The sequence below is a fragment of the Leptodactylus fuscus genome, chromosome 5 (genome assembly GCF_031893055.1).
Source record: "Leptodactylus fuscus isolate aLepFus1 chromosome 5, aLepFus1.hap2, whole genome shotgun sequence".
Lineage (NCBI taxonomy): Eukaryota > Metazoa > Chordata > Amphibia > Anura > Leptodactylidae > Leptodactylus > Leptodactylus fuscus.
The window spans coordinates 97,231,066-97,247,942 of record NC_134269.1 but is presented as its reverse complement, the minus strand read 5'-3'; the positions used below and the strand labels follow the sequence as shown (position 1 = coordinate 97,247,942).

General features: G+C 42.1%; 1 protein-coding gene across 2 annotated transcripts in view; it reads left to right on the top strand.

The window, feature by feature from the left end:
* Positions 1-16,877, top strand: part of SHANK3 (SH3 and multiple ankyrin repeat domains 3) — a 252,283-nt gene that overhangs the window by 60,365 nt on the left and 175,041 nt on the right. For both annotated transcript variants that reach the window (XM_075273797.1, XM_075273796.1), the window contains exon 3: positions 10,245-10,826. In XM_075273797.1, the coding sequence (XP_075129898.1) occupies positions 10,245-10,826 (582 nt within the window). The remainder of the gene's footprint in view (positions 1-10,244; positions 10,827-16,877) is intronic.

Here is a 16,877-nt window from a genome sequence, read left to right as displayed (position 1 = left end):
TTTAATTCAGTTGTTTTATTTGGTTTTCTTTATCTACATCTAGGACGTGTTTGAAAATATGATGTAGTTTAGGTCAAATTTATACAGAAGCAGCACTGAATAAGCAAGCAACTGGTTGCTGCAGCTCTGTCTCTCTGTAACATCACTGATTCTGCTCTAACACAGCTACAGTGGCTTGCAAAAGTATTCATACCCATTGAACTTTTTTCACATTTTGTCACCTTGTAGACATAAACTTACATGTATTTTATTCAGATTTTAAGTGACAGACCAACACAAAGTAGCAGATAATTGCGAAGTGGAACAAAAATTATATGTGGTTTTCAAAATTTTAATCAAATAAAAATCTGAACAGTGTGACATACAAAAGTATTCAGCCCCCTTTACTCTGATACCTCTAAATAAAATCCAGTGCAGTCAATTGCCTTTACAAATCACTTAATTAGTTAATGGAGTCCAGCTGTGTGTAATTTAGTCTCAGTATCTGTTCTGTGAAGACCTCGGTTATTTGTTAGAGAACACTAGTGAACAAACAGCATCATGAAGACCAAGGAACTCACCAGACAGGTCAGAGATAAAGTTGTGGAGAAGTTTAAAGCAGGGTTAGATTATAAAAACATCCTAAGCTTTTAGCATCCCAAGGAGCAATGTTCCAAAAATGGAAATAATATTCTATAACTGCAAACCTACTGAGACATGGCTGTCCACCTAAACTAACAGGTCAAGCAAGGAGAGCACTGGTCAGAGAAGCAACCAGCAGGCCCATAATCACTTTGGAGGAGCTGTAGAAATCCATAATTCTGTCCAGAAATCTGGCCTTTATGGAACAGTGGCATAGGAAGACCATTATTGAAAGAAAGACATAAGAAGTGCTGTTTGCATTTAGCCACAAGCCATATAGGGGACACAGCAAACATGTGGAAGAAGGTGCTCTGGTAAGATGTGGGCAAAGTTGAACTTTTGGCCTAAATGCAAAGTGCTATGTGTGGCAGAAAAGTAACACTGCTCATCACCCTGAACACACCATCCCCACTGTGAAACATGGTGGTGGCAGCATCATGTGCTGGGGAGGGTTCTCTTCAGCAAGGACAGGGAAGCTGGTCAGAGTTGATGGGAAGATGGATGGAGCTAAATACAGGACAATCCTGGAAGAAAACCAGGCTGTAAAAATCTTGAGACTGGTAAGGAAATTCACCATTCAGCAAGACAATGACTCTAAACATACAGCCAGAGCTACAGCAGAATTGTTTAGATCAAAGAATATTTATGTGTTAGAATGGCCCAGTCAAGGTCCAGACCTAAATCCCATCTGTGGTAAACCATGTAAATTGCTGTTCTCAGACACTCTCCATTCAATCTGACTGAGCTTCAGCTATTTTGCAAAGAACAATGGGGTAAAAATCTCTATAGATACACAAAGCTGGTAGAGACATACTCCAACAGACTTGCAGCTGAAACTGCAGTGAAAGGTGGCGATACAAAGTATTGATATAGGGGGGCTGAATACTTTTTCACGTCACACTTTTCAAATTTTTACATGATTAAAATTTTCAAAACCATGTATCATTTTCCTTCCACTTCACAATTATCTGCTACTTTGTGTTGGTCTATCACTTAAAATATCAATCTCGTTAAAGTTTGTGATTGTAATGTGACAAAATGTGAAAAAGTTCAAGGTGTATGATTACTTTTGCAAGCCACTGCACATTTTAGTAGAATATTGTGCAGTTGGTTATATGACAGAGAGTTGGAGTGTCAGCAGAGGAGGCAGAGGAACAATACTTCTGTCCTCTACCACTGTGCTCTGACGTTTATGTAGATGGGTGATTCCTTAAGATAGGTTGTCAATATCAGAACAGTGGGAGATGGAAAACCGGTACCTCAAGCGATCAGCTGTCACAGCTTCAGTTGAAGGCATGGCCATTGCACAGTATATGGATCTGTCTGCTTTTGGCTTTGTGCAATGTGCAAATCAGGTGGCCTTAGCAGTTGATCAGTGAGGGAACTAGGTGTTGGCGTCCCACAATTGGATGTTGATGACCTTTACTAAGATTGGGTCATCAATATTAAATCACCTATTCACAAGATAGCACTCCCACAGTTTGTGAAAATGGGGCTGGAGTGATGTTCATGCATGTAAACTGCCTTTCTGTTCATCTTTGTGGGACTATAGCAAAGAAGATGTGTAGAGAGCAGTCCCATAGAGATGAATACAGTGGCAGCACAACGGTGTATCCGCCTCTCCAATCAGATGAACTACAAGTGGCCCCATTCTCACAGACTCATTACCTCTCCTGCAGATAGGCGATTAACTGTAAACTCAGGACAACCCCTTTAATGAATAAGGCTACTTAAAGTGAACTCTGACTTCAACAGTAATAAAAGGGGGAATAAATGTTTGTCCCTGTACTGTCCTGGGCCCGTCTGTACCTGTACCTATTTTCTACATGTTCTTATGATTTGTCCAAAGTAATCTTCACCCAGTTATTTCTGTATAATATATTCTTCTTCTCCTGTAGATATATATTCTATATTCCTCCTGTCTACTCTAATGCCCAGTCAGCATTCTTATATTCTTTCAGTTGCACTGTACTGATCATCTGCCACTTGCTATGGGATCCTCTTTAGTAAAGCAATCTCTGCCGCTCGTCCATTTGTACTACACTGAATAGCTAGAACTGGATTGTTTCTCTTGCTTTGCATGACAGCCTTTTCACTAAATGCTTCCTATCACTACATTTCAATCTATTAATACTGCCCTCATGCTGTTCTTATTGTATACATGTTCTGTTAGCGCCCCCTCAGTAGTACATATAGGGTGACGTAATGAATGCTGCAGCATGGACTAACACATTGAGACAGAATTTTGCTAAAATATTATCTTTTATGGTTTTGTAGAATAACTGCTTATCAGTAGGTTAACACCTTTGTCATCGTTTTAAGGTCTCATTTACACACACCCTCTTTAATAAAAAATACTATGAATTTCAATCCTCTTTAATGTAAGGCTACGTTTGTACTACAATAATTAATGTCATTTGCTGTCACCCATCATGAGATGACAGTAATGGACATTAAAAGTAGCAGAGTAAGCGGAACAGGCCAGAGCCTCCACTATCTGTGCCCATTGCCTTTGACTCTAATGTAAACATCATGATGGACGCTATCTTCCCTCATATTTGTTTACTTTTGCCATAAAAGTAGGAATTTATACACACATGCAAACTAGGGCATTTTATATACCATGGTGAATTCTAAGTATATAAGAAAAACGCTGCCTAAGCAGAAAAACCAAATATATAAAAAATATGAAAAAGTTTTATTTGAAAATACATAAAAAACATATAATCACATCACAAAAAGACATAATTTAGAAAGGAAAAGAAAAGGAAGGGAGCCAATGCTGCCAAATTACATGAAACATGGAAGGAAGTAATGTATAAAAGGGGCCACAAACAATGTGCATCACATAAGGCAATGTGTCAGTATGAGTAGATGCAATATAAACACAGAGTAGTTGTATTAACAAGACCACATAGTCATATAATAGTAAAGGGATAAAGTGAAAAGTGAAAAGACATGAGGAAAGTGGGGTACACAAGCCTGTAATAGAGCTCTAGGGAAGATAGGCTCCTGGCTGTCATACTCTTTTGTTGTGGACCACTGCCCCAAAAGAGATATCCGGGGCTAGTGATCAACCTCAAAAGATCTGGGAAAATAGTGCCTCAAATCAGCTTTAACTCAGGCATTAGGAGGGTTAATGCCCGCAATCAGTGTTGGCATTGCCATCAGGTCTCTGCTGTATATTACAGTGGAGACCTGGCAACTATGATGGCTGCTACCTTACATCTGCATAAGTACAGGGGATGTCAGGAAAGGGTTAAAAAACTTTTCATAAATTAGTAGTGTAGGTTAAACTAAGACACTTTGTAGTATAGCTTAATAAAAAAATGTTTATTTCTCCATTTATCTGGCTACTTTTCTGCTCTTTACACGACTGAGGCTCTTATCTTTAATAGCACTTGTTTCCTCATCCAGCCTCACACACAGAAGTCTATGAAGGGTGGAGACTACTGGAGGCTAGTAACTGAATTATTGCCTTCTTATGTACAATGGTAGAAAATTATCTTACTAGAGATAGTAGTGTCAAAAGAGATTAGTTACTATGTTTAACAGAGCTTTCACACTGCAGTAAGACTGTCTTTTTCAGTTGCCTCTTTCTCTCCCTTCCCACTCCATAGATTTCTATGTTAAAAATAGCAGCATGATAAATGGAATCTAAAACATTTTTTTTAGTAAGATAAATTTCAAAATTCCTTATATTCACTTATTAATTTACAAAAAAGTTGTTTAAAAATTGGAAACACTTTATTTCTATAGATCATACCTTCAGTATCTTACAAAAGTGAATAAACCCCTCACATTTTTGTCGTTAGTTCATTATATATTTTCATGGGACAACACTGAAGATCTGACACTTTGATACAATCTAATGTAGCAGTGTACAACTTATATAACAGTGTAAATTTGGTGTAAATTCAACACACAGCCGGTAATTTCTAAACCCCTGACAACAAAAGTGAGTACACCACGAAGAGAAAATAAACAAATTGTGCCCTAAGTGTTACTATTTTGTATAGTCACTATTATTTTCCAGCAATGCTTTACCTCCCTTGGCCATGGAGCTCGCTAGAGTGTTATAGGTTGCCACTAGAATCTTCCTCTATGATGACAACCTGGAGCTGGTGGATATTAGAGACCTTGCGCTCCTCCGCCTTCTGTTTGAGGATGCCCCACACATGCTCAGTAGGATTTAGGTCTGGAAAAATGCTTGGCCAGTCCAGCACCTTTACCCTCAGTTTCTTAAATAAGACAGTGGTCGTCTAGGTGTGTTTGGGGTCATTTTCATGTTGGAATACTGCCCTGGAGCAGATTCTGAAAGGGAGGGGATCATGCTCTGCTTTAGTATGTCACAGTACATGTTGGCATTCATGGTTCCCTCAATGACCTGTAGCTCTCCATAGCTGGCAGCACTCATGCAGCCCCAAACCATGACACTCCCTTCGCCATGCTTGACTGTAGGCAAAACACACTTGTCTTGACACTCCTCACCCGGTTTCCACCAAGCACAATCGACACCATCTGAACCAAATAAGTTTATCTTGGTCTCATCAGGGCTTTCTTGTGCATCATCTTTAGAAGAGGTTTCCTTTTGGCATGACATGGAAACAAACTTGATGCAGTGTTTCACATATGGTCTGAGTATTGACAGACTGATCCCCCAACCATTTTAACCTCTGCAGCACTTATACATCTTGCAAAGGCAACCTCTGGATATGACAGTGAGCATAGGCACTCAACTGCAGCAAGCCCTGTTCAGAATGGAACTTGTTGTGTTAATCCGCTGTACGGTCTTGGTCACCGAGCTGCAGCTCATTTTTAGGATGTTAGCAATCTTTTTATAGCCTAGGCCATCTTTATGTAGAGCAACAATTCTTTTTTTCAGATCCTCAGAGAGTTATTTGCCATGAGGTTCCATGTTGAACTTCCAGTGACCATTATGAAAGAGTGTGAGAGTGATAACACCAAATTTAAAGGGATTCTACCACTAAAACACATTTTTTTCTAGTTACCACGTCGGAATAGCCTTTAAAAAGGCTATTCGTCTCTTACCTTTGGATGGGCTCTCCGCCGCGCCGTTCGTTACAAAATACCGGTATGCTAATTAGTTCTCTCGCAACGATGGGGGCGTCCCCATTGCAGGAGCAGCGATGGGGGCGTCCTCATTGCAGCTCGAAAACCGACCGCAGTGCCGCCTCTCTGGTCTTCGGTGTCCTCCCCTTGCTTCTTCAGCGTACTGTCGGACGCCTGCGCAGTACGCTCTGTTCGGCGAAGATTGCCGAACGTACTGCGCATGCGCGAAATTGCGGTCCCAGCCATAGTGCGGGCACCGCAATTTCGCGCATGCGCAGTACGTTCGGCAATCTTCGCCGAACAGAGCATACTGCGCAGGCGTCCGACAGACGCTGAAGAAGCAAGGGGAGGATACAGAAGACCAGAGAGGCGGCACTGCGGTCGGTTTTCGAGCTGCAATGGGGACGCCCCCATCGCTGCGAGAGAAATAATTAGCATACCGGTACAAACCGGTATTTTGAACGAACAGCGCGGCGGAGAGCACTTCCACAGGTAAGAGACGAATAGCCTTTTTAAAGGCTATTCCGACGTGGTAACTAGAAAAAAATGTGTTTTAGTGGTAGAATCCCTTTAAAGCATCTGCTCTCCATTCTCACCTTGTAAGGGTCCATGCACATGGAGGAATGTGGCGCTGATTTTGCCACGATAACTCAGCACAGATATAAAGGAGTGCTGATTCTGCTGCGAGTTATCGTGTAAGAATCAGCACCACTTTCCTCCGTGCGCATGGACCTTAACACTAACATGTCATATGGCACAGGGGAGTGAAAATAGCAAATTGGGTATTTTCCTTAGGGGTGTACTCACTTTTGTTGCCAGAGGGTTAGACATTAATGACTGTGTGTTGAGTAATTTTGATGGCCCAGCAAATTTGCACTGTTATACAAGCTGTACACTGACTATTTTATATTTCGATCAAAGTATAATTTTTTGATTGTTGTCCCATGAAAATATATAATGAAATGATTACAAAAATGTGAGGGTGTACTCACTTATGTGAGATACTGTATGTATAGATATACCTTTTAAAGGGTTAAACACCTGCAATGACTGTAACTCCAAAGGCACTCTGGGCTAAAATAAATGATAAGATAATATATTCTGATGCAGTTTTTAAAGCCAAAATAAAGTGTGGCTCATAAAGGGCGATAAACTATAAAGGACAGATGGTACGTCTTGTCTTTATCAATCCATTCCAGATATTGGCTTCAAAAACAAACCAAAAGCATCAACAAAAACAGAATGTTGTCCTTACCCTAGTAGATAAAGTTTAGTTTTTCATTTTTTTTTTTTTTTTTTTTTAGAATTGTGTGTTTATTGCAATAATTTACGATCTAAAAACAGAGAAAAGGATTATATCATGAGACTAGGCACACAAATATTTAATATGACAAAATTTAATATATGCAAACAGATCAGGCCACTTAACAATAAGTATTGCCAAGAAAAAATGTTTCTTTTAATACAATATGTATCCAAACATTGATATAGCCTTGAAGCTGTTTATGCCCAATTTAAGTTACAAGCCCAAAATCTAGGTCTGCAATAATAAAAAAAAAATTTGATAACAATACTTCCTGATAAGGTTTCTGTGTTGGTTTAGACATATAGAAAAATTCAAATTTGCCAAACATACCACTCCATGTCAGAATAGGTTTCCTGGTTCTACACTATTGTAGATAGCAGCTGAGCATGTCCACTTACAGGGAGTCTATCACTGCCCTCAAGCTACTTTAAACAGCTACCATAGTGCTGTAGATTCTATTAGCAAAATAAAAATATATCTTCCATATGTTTCTTTATTCAGATGAGGCTCTTGGAGCAAAGGGAAAGTTTTCTTCTGTTAGGTAGGGGTTCACACTACCGTTGGTGTCCGCACAGAAGGTGTCCGTTTAAAAAAAACAACAAAAACAGACACCTATCATAACGGACACAAACAGGCAGTAAATGATGACTATCAGTTATTGTCCGTTGCCCATAGACCTCAAAGTTAAAAAAAACCGGACACTTGCTGTCTGTTTTTTCAAAAGGAAAGAAAAGTCCTGCATGTAGGATTTTTTTGTCCACTTGAAAAAACAGACATGGTTGTAAACGGACACTTAAGGACAACAGATAAAATCCCATTGAAATTAATGGAAATTGTAACGTACACAGCTACTGTCCATTGCTAAAATCTTGAACGGACAGTTGCTACGGACACTGCTGTCGGACATCAACGGTAGTGTGAACGCTCCCTTACTGAGCACTGCTGAATCATCACTGAACATGCCCATCCTGCATTCAGCTCCTCCCCCTGGGCAGTGTAAGAATCAACTAACACTGGGAGGATCAACTCACACTGTTGCCACACTGTGTGCAGAATGGGCGTGTTCAGTGATGATGGAGCAGTGCTCAGTATTAGAAGAAAACTCCCCCTGTGCTCCAACATATTCTTTTGAATAAAGAATAAGGCTAAGGCCCCACAGGCCGGAAACGCATTGCTGCAGGAAGAACCGCAGCATAAACGCATTTGAACAGAAAGTTCACAAAGTTTTCCTCCGTGGACTTTCTGTTACAATTATATCTATGGGAAAGGTGCCGGTGTTTCCATAGATATAATTGACATGCTGCGGTTTTCAAAACCGCAACGGCTTTGGAAATCGCAGCGTGTCCGCGCTGCGATCTTTTCCGCAAAGTGGGCATGGGATTCGCATGAATCCCATCAACTTTGCAATATTGTAAAACACCACAATTTTTCCCGCAGGCAAATCGCAGCGTTTCCGGCCCGTGGGGCCCCAGCCTAAAAGTGTCTTCTCTCAGCATCCCTAAATCAGCCCCAAATGAGTGGGGATATACTACATACACCTATTGCCATTCTCTAGTCATGGTACTTAGTTATATGCCTGCTCTTACTACATACATCTGCTGACATACTCTAGTCCTGGTATTTAGTCTCCTATATGTCTGTACTACATACACCTGCTGCCATGCTGTAGCCCTGGTATTTAGTCTGCTATATGTCTGTACTACATACACCTGCTGCCATGCTGTAGCCCTGGTATTTAGTCTGCTATATGTCTGTACTACATACACCTGCTGCCATGCTGTAGCCCTGGCATTTAGTCTGCACTATATACACCTGCTGCCATGCTCCAGTCCTGGTATTCAGTCTCCTATATGTCTGTACTACATACACCTGCTGCCATGCTGTAGCCCTGGCATTTAGTTTCCTATAGGTCTGCACTATATCCACCTGCTGCCATGCTGTAGCCCTGGTATTCAGTCTCCTATATGTCTGCACTATATACACCTGCTGCCATGCTGTAGCCCTGGCATTTAGTCTCCTATATGTCTGCACTATATACACCTGCTGCCATGCTCCAGTCCTGGTATTCAGTCTCCTATATGTCTGTACTACATACACCTGCTGCCATGCTGTAGCCCTGGCATTCAATCTGCTATATGTCTGCACTATATACACCTGCTGCCATGCTCCAGTCCTGGTATTCAGTCTCCTATATGTCTGTACTACATACACCTGCTGCCATGCTGTAGCCCTGGTATTTAGTCTCCTATATGTCTGCACTATATACACCTGCTGCCATGCTGTAGCCCTGGTATTTAGTCTCCTATATGTCTGCACTATATACACCTGCTGCCATGCTGTAGCCCTGGTATTCAGTCTGCTATATGTCTGCACTATATACACCTGCTGCCATGCTGTAGCCCTGGTATTTAGCCTGCTATATGTCTGTACTATATACACCTGCTGCCATGTACTAGTCCTGGTATTTAGTCTGCACTATATACACCTGCTGCCATGCTGTTGCCCTGGCATTTAGTCTGCTATATGTCTGTACTACATAAACCTGCTGCCATGCTGTTGCCCTGGCATTTAGTCTGCTATATGTCTGTACTACATACACCTGCTGCCATGCTCCAGTCCTGGTATTCAGTCTCCTATATGTCTGCACTATATCCACCTGCTGCCATGCTGTAGCCCTGGTATTTAGTCTCCTATATGTCTGCACTATATCCACCTGCTGCCATGCTGTAGCCCTGGTAGTCTCCTATATGTCTGCACTATATCCACCTGCTGCCATGCTGTAGCCCTGGTATTCAGTCTGCACTATATCCACCTGCTGCCATGCTGTAGCCCTGGTAGTCTCCTATATGCCCCTGCTGTGCTGCCATGCTCCAGTATGCTGCTATTGCGGTCTATGTAGAATGCCAGTCACACACAGCTGAGCTCCCACTCCGTGTTACATGTGGTTCTCCCTCCATGAGGTGCAGCCTTCACCTCCCTCCCGCCCTTTGCTTATTGGACCTAGTTACTGTTTCATTGATTTAGAAAAAAAAAAGACAAAACCCCTCACAAAACGCAAATGTGTGTCCGTTTCCCGGTGTGACTAAGACGCAGTGTCCCCTCGTGATACTATGCCGCCTCCATGTCTTCCCTCAGGCATCGCGCCCCTGATTCATGCAGTCCCCCATTCAGCCGCCGCTCTCCCCCTGTATTATATGCAGTCTGTGCTCTCTCTCACCCCCCTCTCTCCCCCTCTCTCTATTAGATGCAGTCTCTCCGCTCCTCCCCCTCTCCTGCTCATGTTGTGTCTCCGGTTCCTGAGCTCCCGGAGCGGACCGGACCCCCCTCACCCAGCCCCCCCAAGGGGCCCCCGAGGGATCTCGGGGCTCCCCGCACTCTCCGCTCCTCTCCCGGGGGAGACCCAAAGACCCCGGAGCCAGTGGGACAGTCCCCCCAGAGAGGGAGAAGCCCCATCAGCAGGGACAGACACCCCAACATCATCAGAGACTCCCCAGACTCAGACAGTGGAGAAGAGCCTAGCATCGGGGAGACCGAGAACGGAGAGCACGGAGCCGCCGTCACGCAACAATTCCGCTCCTCCATTGACATTGATCCCCTCAGCGGGGACAGAGACACCCCAATCCCTACCGGAGACACCCCGACAAGTAACTCCCCTACAAGTGACAGAGATCCCAGCAGAGACTCAGCCGAGTACACTGCCCGAGACCCCAGCGCAAGAGGCAGAGACCCCCCTGGCTCAGACAGAGACCCACCCGGCCGGCGGATGGAAGAGACATCGGGGAACGCGGTGATCATCAGGATCGGCATCCCGGACCTGCAGCAAACGGTAGGGTCATATGCAATGTATCCTGTATAGCAATGTCTGTGTATAGGTCTATAGGTGCGAGTGTATGTATATCTATAGAAGTGTGTGCTGCAGATCGTCCACCTGATCCAGCCTGACTGCATGTCTGTGCACCCTGTCTGCATCTCTACTGTATCTATACAGTGTGTGTATATGTGTGTCATGGAGCGGATCCTACACGGTACTGCATGTAGTGTGCATGCACACCTGTGCTCTCAGCCTATATAAGGTGTGTGTGAGTCGAAGATCCATCCATATCTGTCTGTCTATGTATCTATCTTAGATTTCATTATCTATCTTGCTTTATACATCCTTTTATCCCTAACATATTCAGATCTATATGTGTATCTATCTATGTATCTCTCTATTTATCTAGAATGGCTATCCTACTATCAATCTCTAGGAATCTATCTGTTCCTATGTATCTACTATATATATCTTATCCATCCTCCTTCTGCCACATGGAGTCCATTGAATCTTGGATTGTGCATTGGTATCTATATAAAGCCATTTTGTATCCATATTTCTAGGCGTAGAGAAATACACTATAGTTTCCTATAAATGCAGTGGTGGTGCTGGAGTACAGTGGGTGTTGGGTGCTGCCAGTTTGCAGTGCTTGTCCTCAGTGAATGGCAAGTGCAGTAGTTGGCAGCAGCTGGCCAAGTTCAGTAGTAAATTGGGGAGCTGTGCCAAGAAGGATTGTGCAGTAGATAAGCATGCCAGGCCATTACACATGCATCCACTATCTAACCATATAGACTTGATATGGCTAGAGGTGATAGCACCCACATCATACATGGCATGCACACATCATGGCATGTGATGGTTTAGTAATGTTCTTCAGCATTGTAATGTAATGAGCTGGCTGTGTCTATATCCTCATCCATTGTGGTAGCGAGCAGTCTGCTTTCTTGCAGTAGATTGCTGCATAGCTGTGCTGGAGAGGGTGACTGTAGTCTGCTGTAGCTCGCACTGATATACTGTAAAGCTTACAGCTGACTACTAATACCTGGATGCCATGTCTTGGAGATGACAGAGATGTGATTTTCTGTACTTTAGTCTCCTTGTACACTAGTGTAGGTACCAGTGGTGGTGGTTGTGCATAGTAGCTGTGCGTTGCTATGGAAGATCTTTGGCTTGACGCTGCCTTTAAATTTGCATATATATATATATATATATATATATATATATATATATATATTGCAGTATTTGCAATGTACAGATAGAAATGCTTCACTGTGATTTTGTATGTAGATGGCAGTGCTTCATGTATGTCAATGACACCCGGATACAATCACAGGCTGCTTTAACATGATACTGTAGATGGCAGTGCTTCACCATGGTACCATGGACAGCAGTTGAAGAAGCAATAATGTATAACACTACAGAGGGCGCTATTTCAATGTGATGATATTCAGATACTCAGGATAGCAGGTCCTATTGAAATTCATACTGCATGGTCTGTAGCATAACATGAGGTGCTTTCATGGTACAGTGCGAGTATTCCCCAAGGGACAATGCTTAAATATTATCTTGGTCCCATCTTCAGTCCTTTTTTTACAGGATCCATGGCAAATGTAATGAATCCCTTTGGCTCATAAAGGGTCTGTGGAAAACATAGCATACTGCACTATTCAGAGCAACAGGAGCAAAGGAAATCTGATAGAGTGGATTGTTAACAGTAGCGTGAACAGAGTTTATTCCGTTCATGGAACTGGGGTTCATTCAGTTCTGGAAGGCCAAGTCTGGAGTCTGTGCCTTGAGCCTTGTTCACACTACCACAGTTTGGACGTGTGCGGATTGGTTCTTTTGTTATATAATGGTTATGTAGCTTCGCTATAGCTATGTTTTATGTCCTATGTGCATATACGTCTATGTATAGATATCTACGAACTTTCACTTATGTAATTATATACTATACTATTTATTAGGGGATTCATCCTACAAAGTATGGGTAGCAGATCTTAGGCCTTGCTGACATTTGCATCATGACTTTATGTGGTGCCCATACAACCTTATTGAGTATAATGGTGTCTGTCAGGTTCTATCTTAGTGCCTGTTATTTCGCAGGGAATAATAGCAGATGTTAACATAACGTTACCTATGTAATATCACAGTAATGGTGGTAAGTGACTGAAGAGTGTTGCACTGATGGGTGCTGAATGGAGTCATGCATTCATATTACTGCTCCATTTAAAGTATACCTAGCCTTTCAATGAACATTGCCTAAATCAATAGTACAGTGTGTACAAGAGGTGTAACACTAGATCTGGTCATGATGTGACTCATGTTTTACAAGATTCCCTTCTTCAGACCCTACCTGTAGTTTGCCTTCCCTTCTGAGCTGGTGGTGGCATACACTACACATAGCATCCCCTCATTATTTCATAAGTCTTGACTCCAGTTTCCTTGTCACCTCCTACTAATCTTCATAGTCACTTTTTTCCTTAACAAAGCTTCCTTGTCATTACCTTCCACCATAGTCTCTCCTATAATTTGCTTCCTTCTTACAGTGTACTGTTTCTTCATGTAACTTTCTTGTCACCTTCTACCTCTTCTACCTCCGTCTCTTCTTTAATTTACTACCTTCATACACCTTACGCTAGGTTCACACTAGTGTTGAGCTCTCTGTCGTTTGGGTCCTCGTAGAGACCTAGGGACCCGAAAGAAGGACAGCCTGTCTGCCAAAAAAGTGGTTACTCGTAGACACCCAGTGGGGTTCAGCAGGTTTTATCCTGAAACCAGTGTAGACACAATCTGCAGCGATGGCTTATATAGGGACTCCAACACAGATATGAAGCTAGCTTTACTGGTAACCTTCTACCTCTGCAGTGATTTCTGTATGTTTCTTCCTTCATACACATTACATATAACCTTCTGTCTCCATCACATTGTCCTTGTCACCTTCTGTCTCTACAGTCTCTCCTGTTACTTCCTTTCTTCATACAGTGTCCTTGTCACCTTCTGCCCCTACTTTCTCTCTGTAATTTCCTGCCTTCATACAACTTTACAGCTTCAACCTCCAGAGTGTCTCCTGTGATTTCCTTCCTTCATACAACTTCCTTGTCAGTTTGTACCTCTGCAGTCTCCCCTGTAATTTCTTTCCATCATACAATGCCCTTGTCACCTCTACCTCCACAGTTTCGCCTGTCATTTTCTTCTTTGATACAGATTCTTTGTATCCTTCTACTTCCACAGTCTCACATGTGATTTCCTTCCTTCATACAGCTTCATTGTCACCTTCTACCTCCACTGTATCTTTTTCAATTTCCTTATACTTCTTCCTTGTCGCTTTCTACCTCCACAGTCTCTCCTGGTATTTTCTTCTTTTATAAAGTTTTCTTGTCACTAGGGACATAGCTATAAGGGGGTGCAGAGGCAGCAGTTGCTACTGGGCCCTGGAGGCTAAAGGGGCCCAAGGCTTCTTTACAGTACCGGTAACATACTGGTATCATATATAGCACATGATAAGTAGGGCACTGTAAAAGATTTTGCATTGGAGCCCCGGAGCTTCAAGTTACGCCTCTGTTTGCCACCTTCTACAGCCACTGCTTCTCCTGTCATTTCCTTCCATCATATTGCTTCCTTGTCACCTTCTATCGCCACAGTTTGAAACCACCAACTCTGACTCCTCTGCTTTCCCGAGTCCTTCCACTGACAACCATGGTTAGTTAGAGCACTATTCTCTTATTCATAAAAAAATGGTAGTGATTTGACTTTCTATGAAAGTAATTATATATCAAACTATACATCTAAGTAATGAAATCATATTAAATATTATATAAAGCAATTAAAAATAAATAGTCAAAATAAAATATTAAGCCGGAATCAGAAAAAAGCTCATTCAAAATAAAATGACTCCATACAAAATTGGTTCCAACTCCGACTCCACAACTCACAACAGTTTCGCCTGTCATTTCCCTCATACATCTTCCTTGTCACTATTTGCTGCCATAGTTTCTCATGTCATTTAAATATTTTATACAGCTTCCTTTAATATCTCTCCTTTAATTTCCTACCTTCATACAGATTTTTGTCACCTTCTACCTTCACAGTCTCTTCATACAGCGTCCTTGTCACCGTCTCCTTCAAGTCACTTCATACAGTGTCCTTTTTTTATGTAGATTGTGAGCCCCATGTAGAGCTCAGAATGTACATTTTCCCTATCAGTATGTCTTTGGAGTACGGGAGGAAATCCACGCAAACACAGGGAGAACATACAAACTCCTTGCAGATGTTGTTCCTGGCAGGTTTTGAACCCAGTATTCCAGCGCTGCAGTGCTAACCACTGAGCCACCGTGTTGCCCCTTTCATACAGTGTCCTTGTCACCCTCTCCTGTAATTTCTTGCCTTTATGCTACTTCCTTGTCACCTTCTACCTCCAGAGTTTCTCCTGTCATTTTTTACTGCATACAGATTCCTTCTTACCTTCTACCTCCACAGTTTCTCCTGTCATTTTCTTACTTCATACAGATTCCTTGTCACCTTCTACCTCCAGTCTCCTATGCAATTTCCTTATTTTATACAGCTTCCTTGTCACTTTCTAAGTCCATGGTTTCTCCTGTCATTTCCTTCCTTCGTACAGATTCCTTGTCACCTTCTACCTCCAGTCTCTCCTGTAATTTTCTTCTTTCATACTGCACCTTGTCACCTTCTACCACCACTGTTTCTCTTGTCTTCATTTTTTTTTACACAGCTTCCTGCAGTCTTCCCTGATGTTTAGTTCCCTTATCCAGACAGCGTACTTCTCATCTTCAGACGTGGCACACAGGTGTTCCGATTTTCACATACCCTCCCCCAGTAACCCGGTCAATAGTCACTTTCACCATGGCTACCACACTGTGACATCACTGCAATGCAGGAGAGTGCAGGGGGCATCGCCAACTATTTAAAGTTTTTTTTCCATACCTATTTATTTCATAGGTATGAACTGGGGCTTGAACCCAGGTATGCAACACTGTTTCCCAAGTAACTGAGCCACAGGCTCAATTATTATAAATGGAAGAAATATATTAAATACATTTCTTAAGTATATAATGTACAGGCATATAGAGATATTTCTCTGTATATATCAATACACCTTGTAGGGAAAGTAAACAACTATTGAAGCTTGATAAGAGAAAAAAACGCTCATCGGAAAAAAGATAACTAAAATAGAACTTTAAATTGATGTGGGATCACTATGGTACTTTACTAAGGCAAGAGATGGCGGATTTTGGCGTGGAATCCACGGCATAATCCGCCCCCTCACAATAGTGGTCTATGTAGACCGTTAGCGCTCATGCCGCTCACGGAAAAAAAGAAGCGAGCTGCCTTTTCTTCCAGCAGATTCCGTGCCTGATTCAGCCGCGGCGTCCGCTTTGCGGCAGCACGCTACTAACAAGGCCAATTCATTTGGGCCTACACCGGACCGAAGTGCTGCGACTTGACCCTATTCTGACACAGCTTCCCACATCAGAATCAGGACCAAAATCTACCATCTGCGCCCCATGTGAACATGACCTAAAAGCTTTAGTACTGTTGTTTTTATGAAATTATTATAAATACAATATATATTAGAAATAACCAAAGTTTTAGCATAGTAAAGTAAATCACATTAAACCTAGTTTATTCATGCACGTTATTAAATTGTAAAACATAGTAACATAGATATATTTGGTGTTGACAAAACTGTCACAAAATGCACAATACAATTAACATAATATTTAATGTGAATACTAAATGGCATAAATAATAAATCACAATTGTTTATTTTATTTAACCAGTAACAATATGGTGCCTAATGTTATTGTATGGGGTCTGAGTATAAAGGCCAGACCCATAAAGGCATCTCCCATTTTTGCTGAAATTTGACATTCTCAAGTCCCCCTATGAAGGATGCTCCCAGGTTGACATTTCTACATCTTTTTTCTTAGCAGACAACTTTACATGTCACCATCTTCTGAGACTACCTATTGCTTTCTTCCTCTATACATGTTGTCATCTCCTTCCTTTCTAGTCTTCCCCATTATTTCCTTCCCTACTCAGATCACT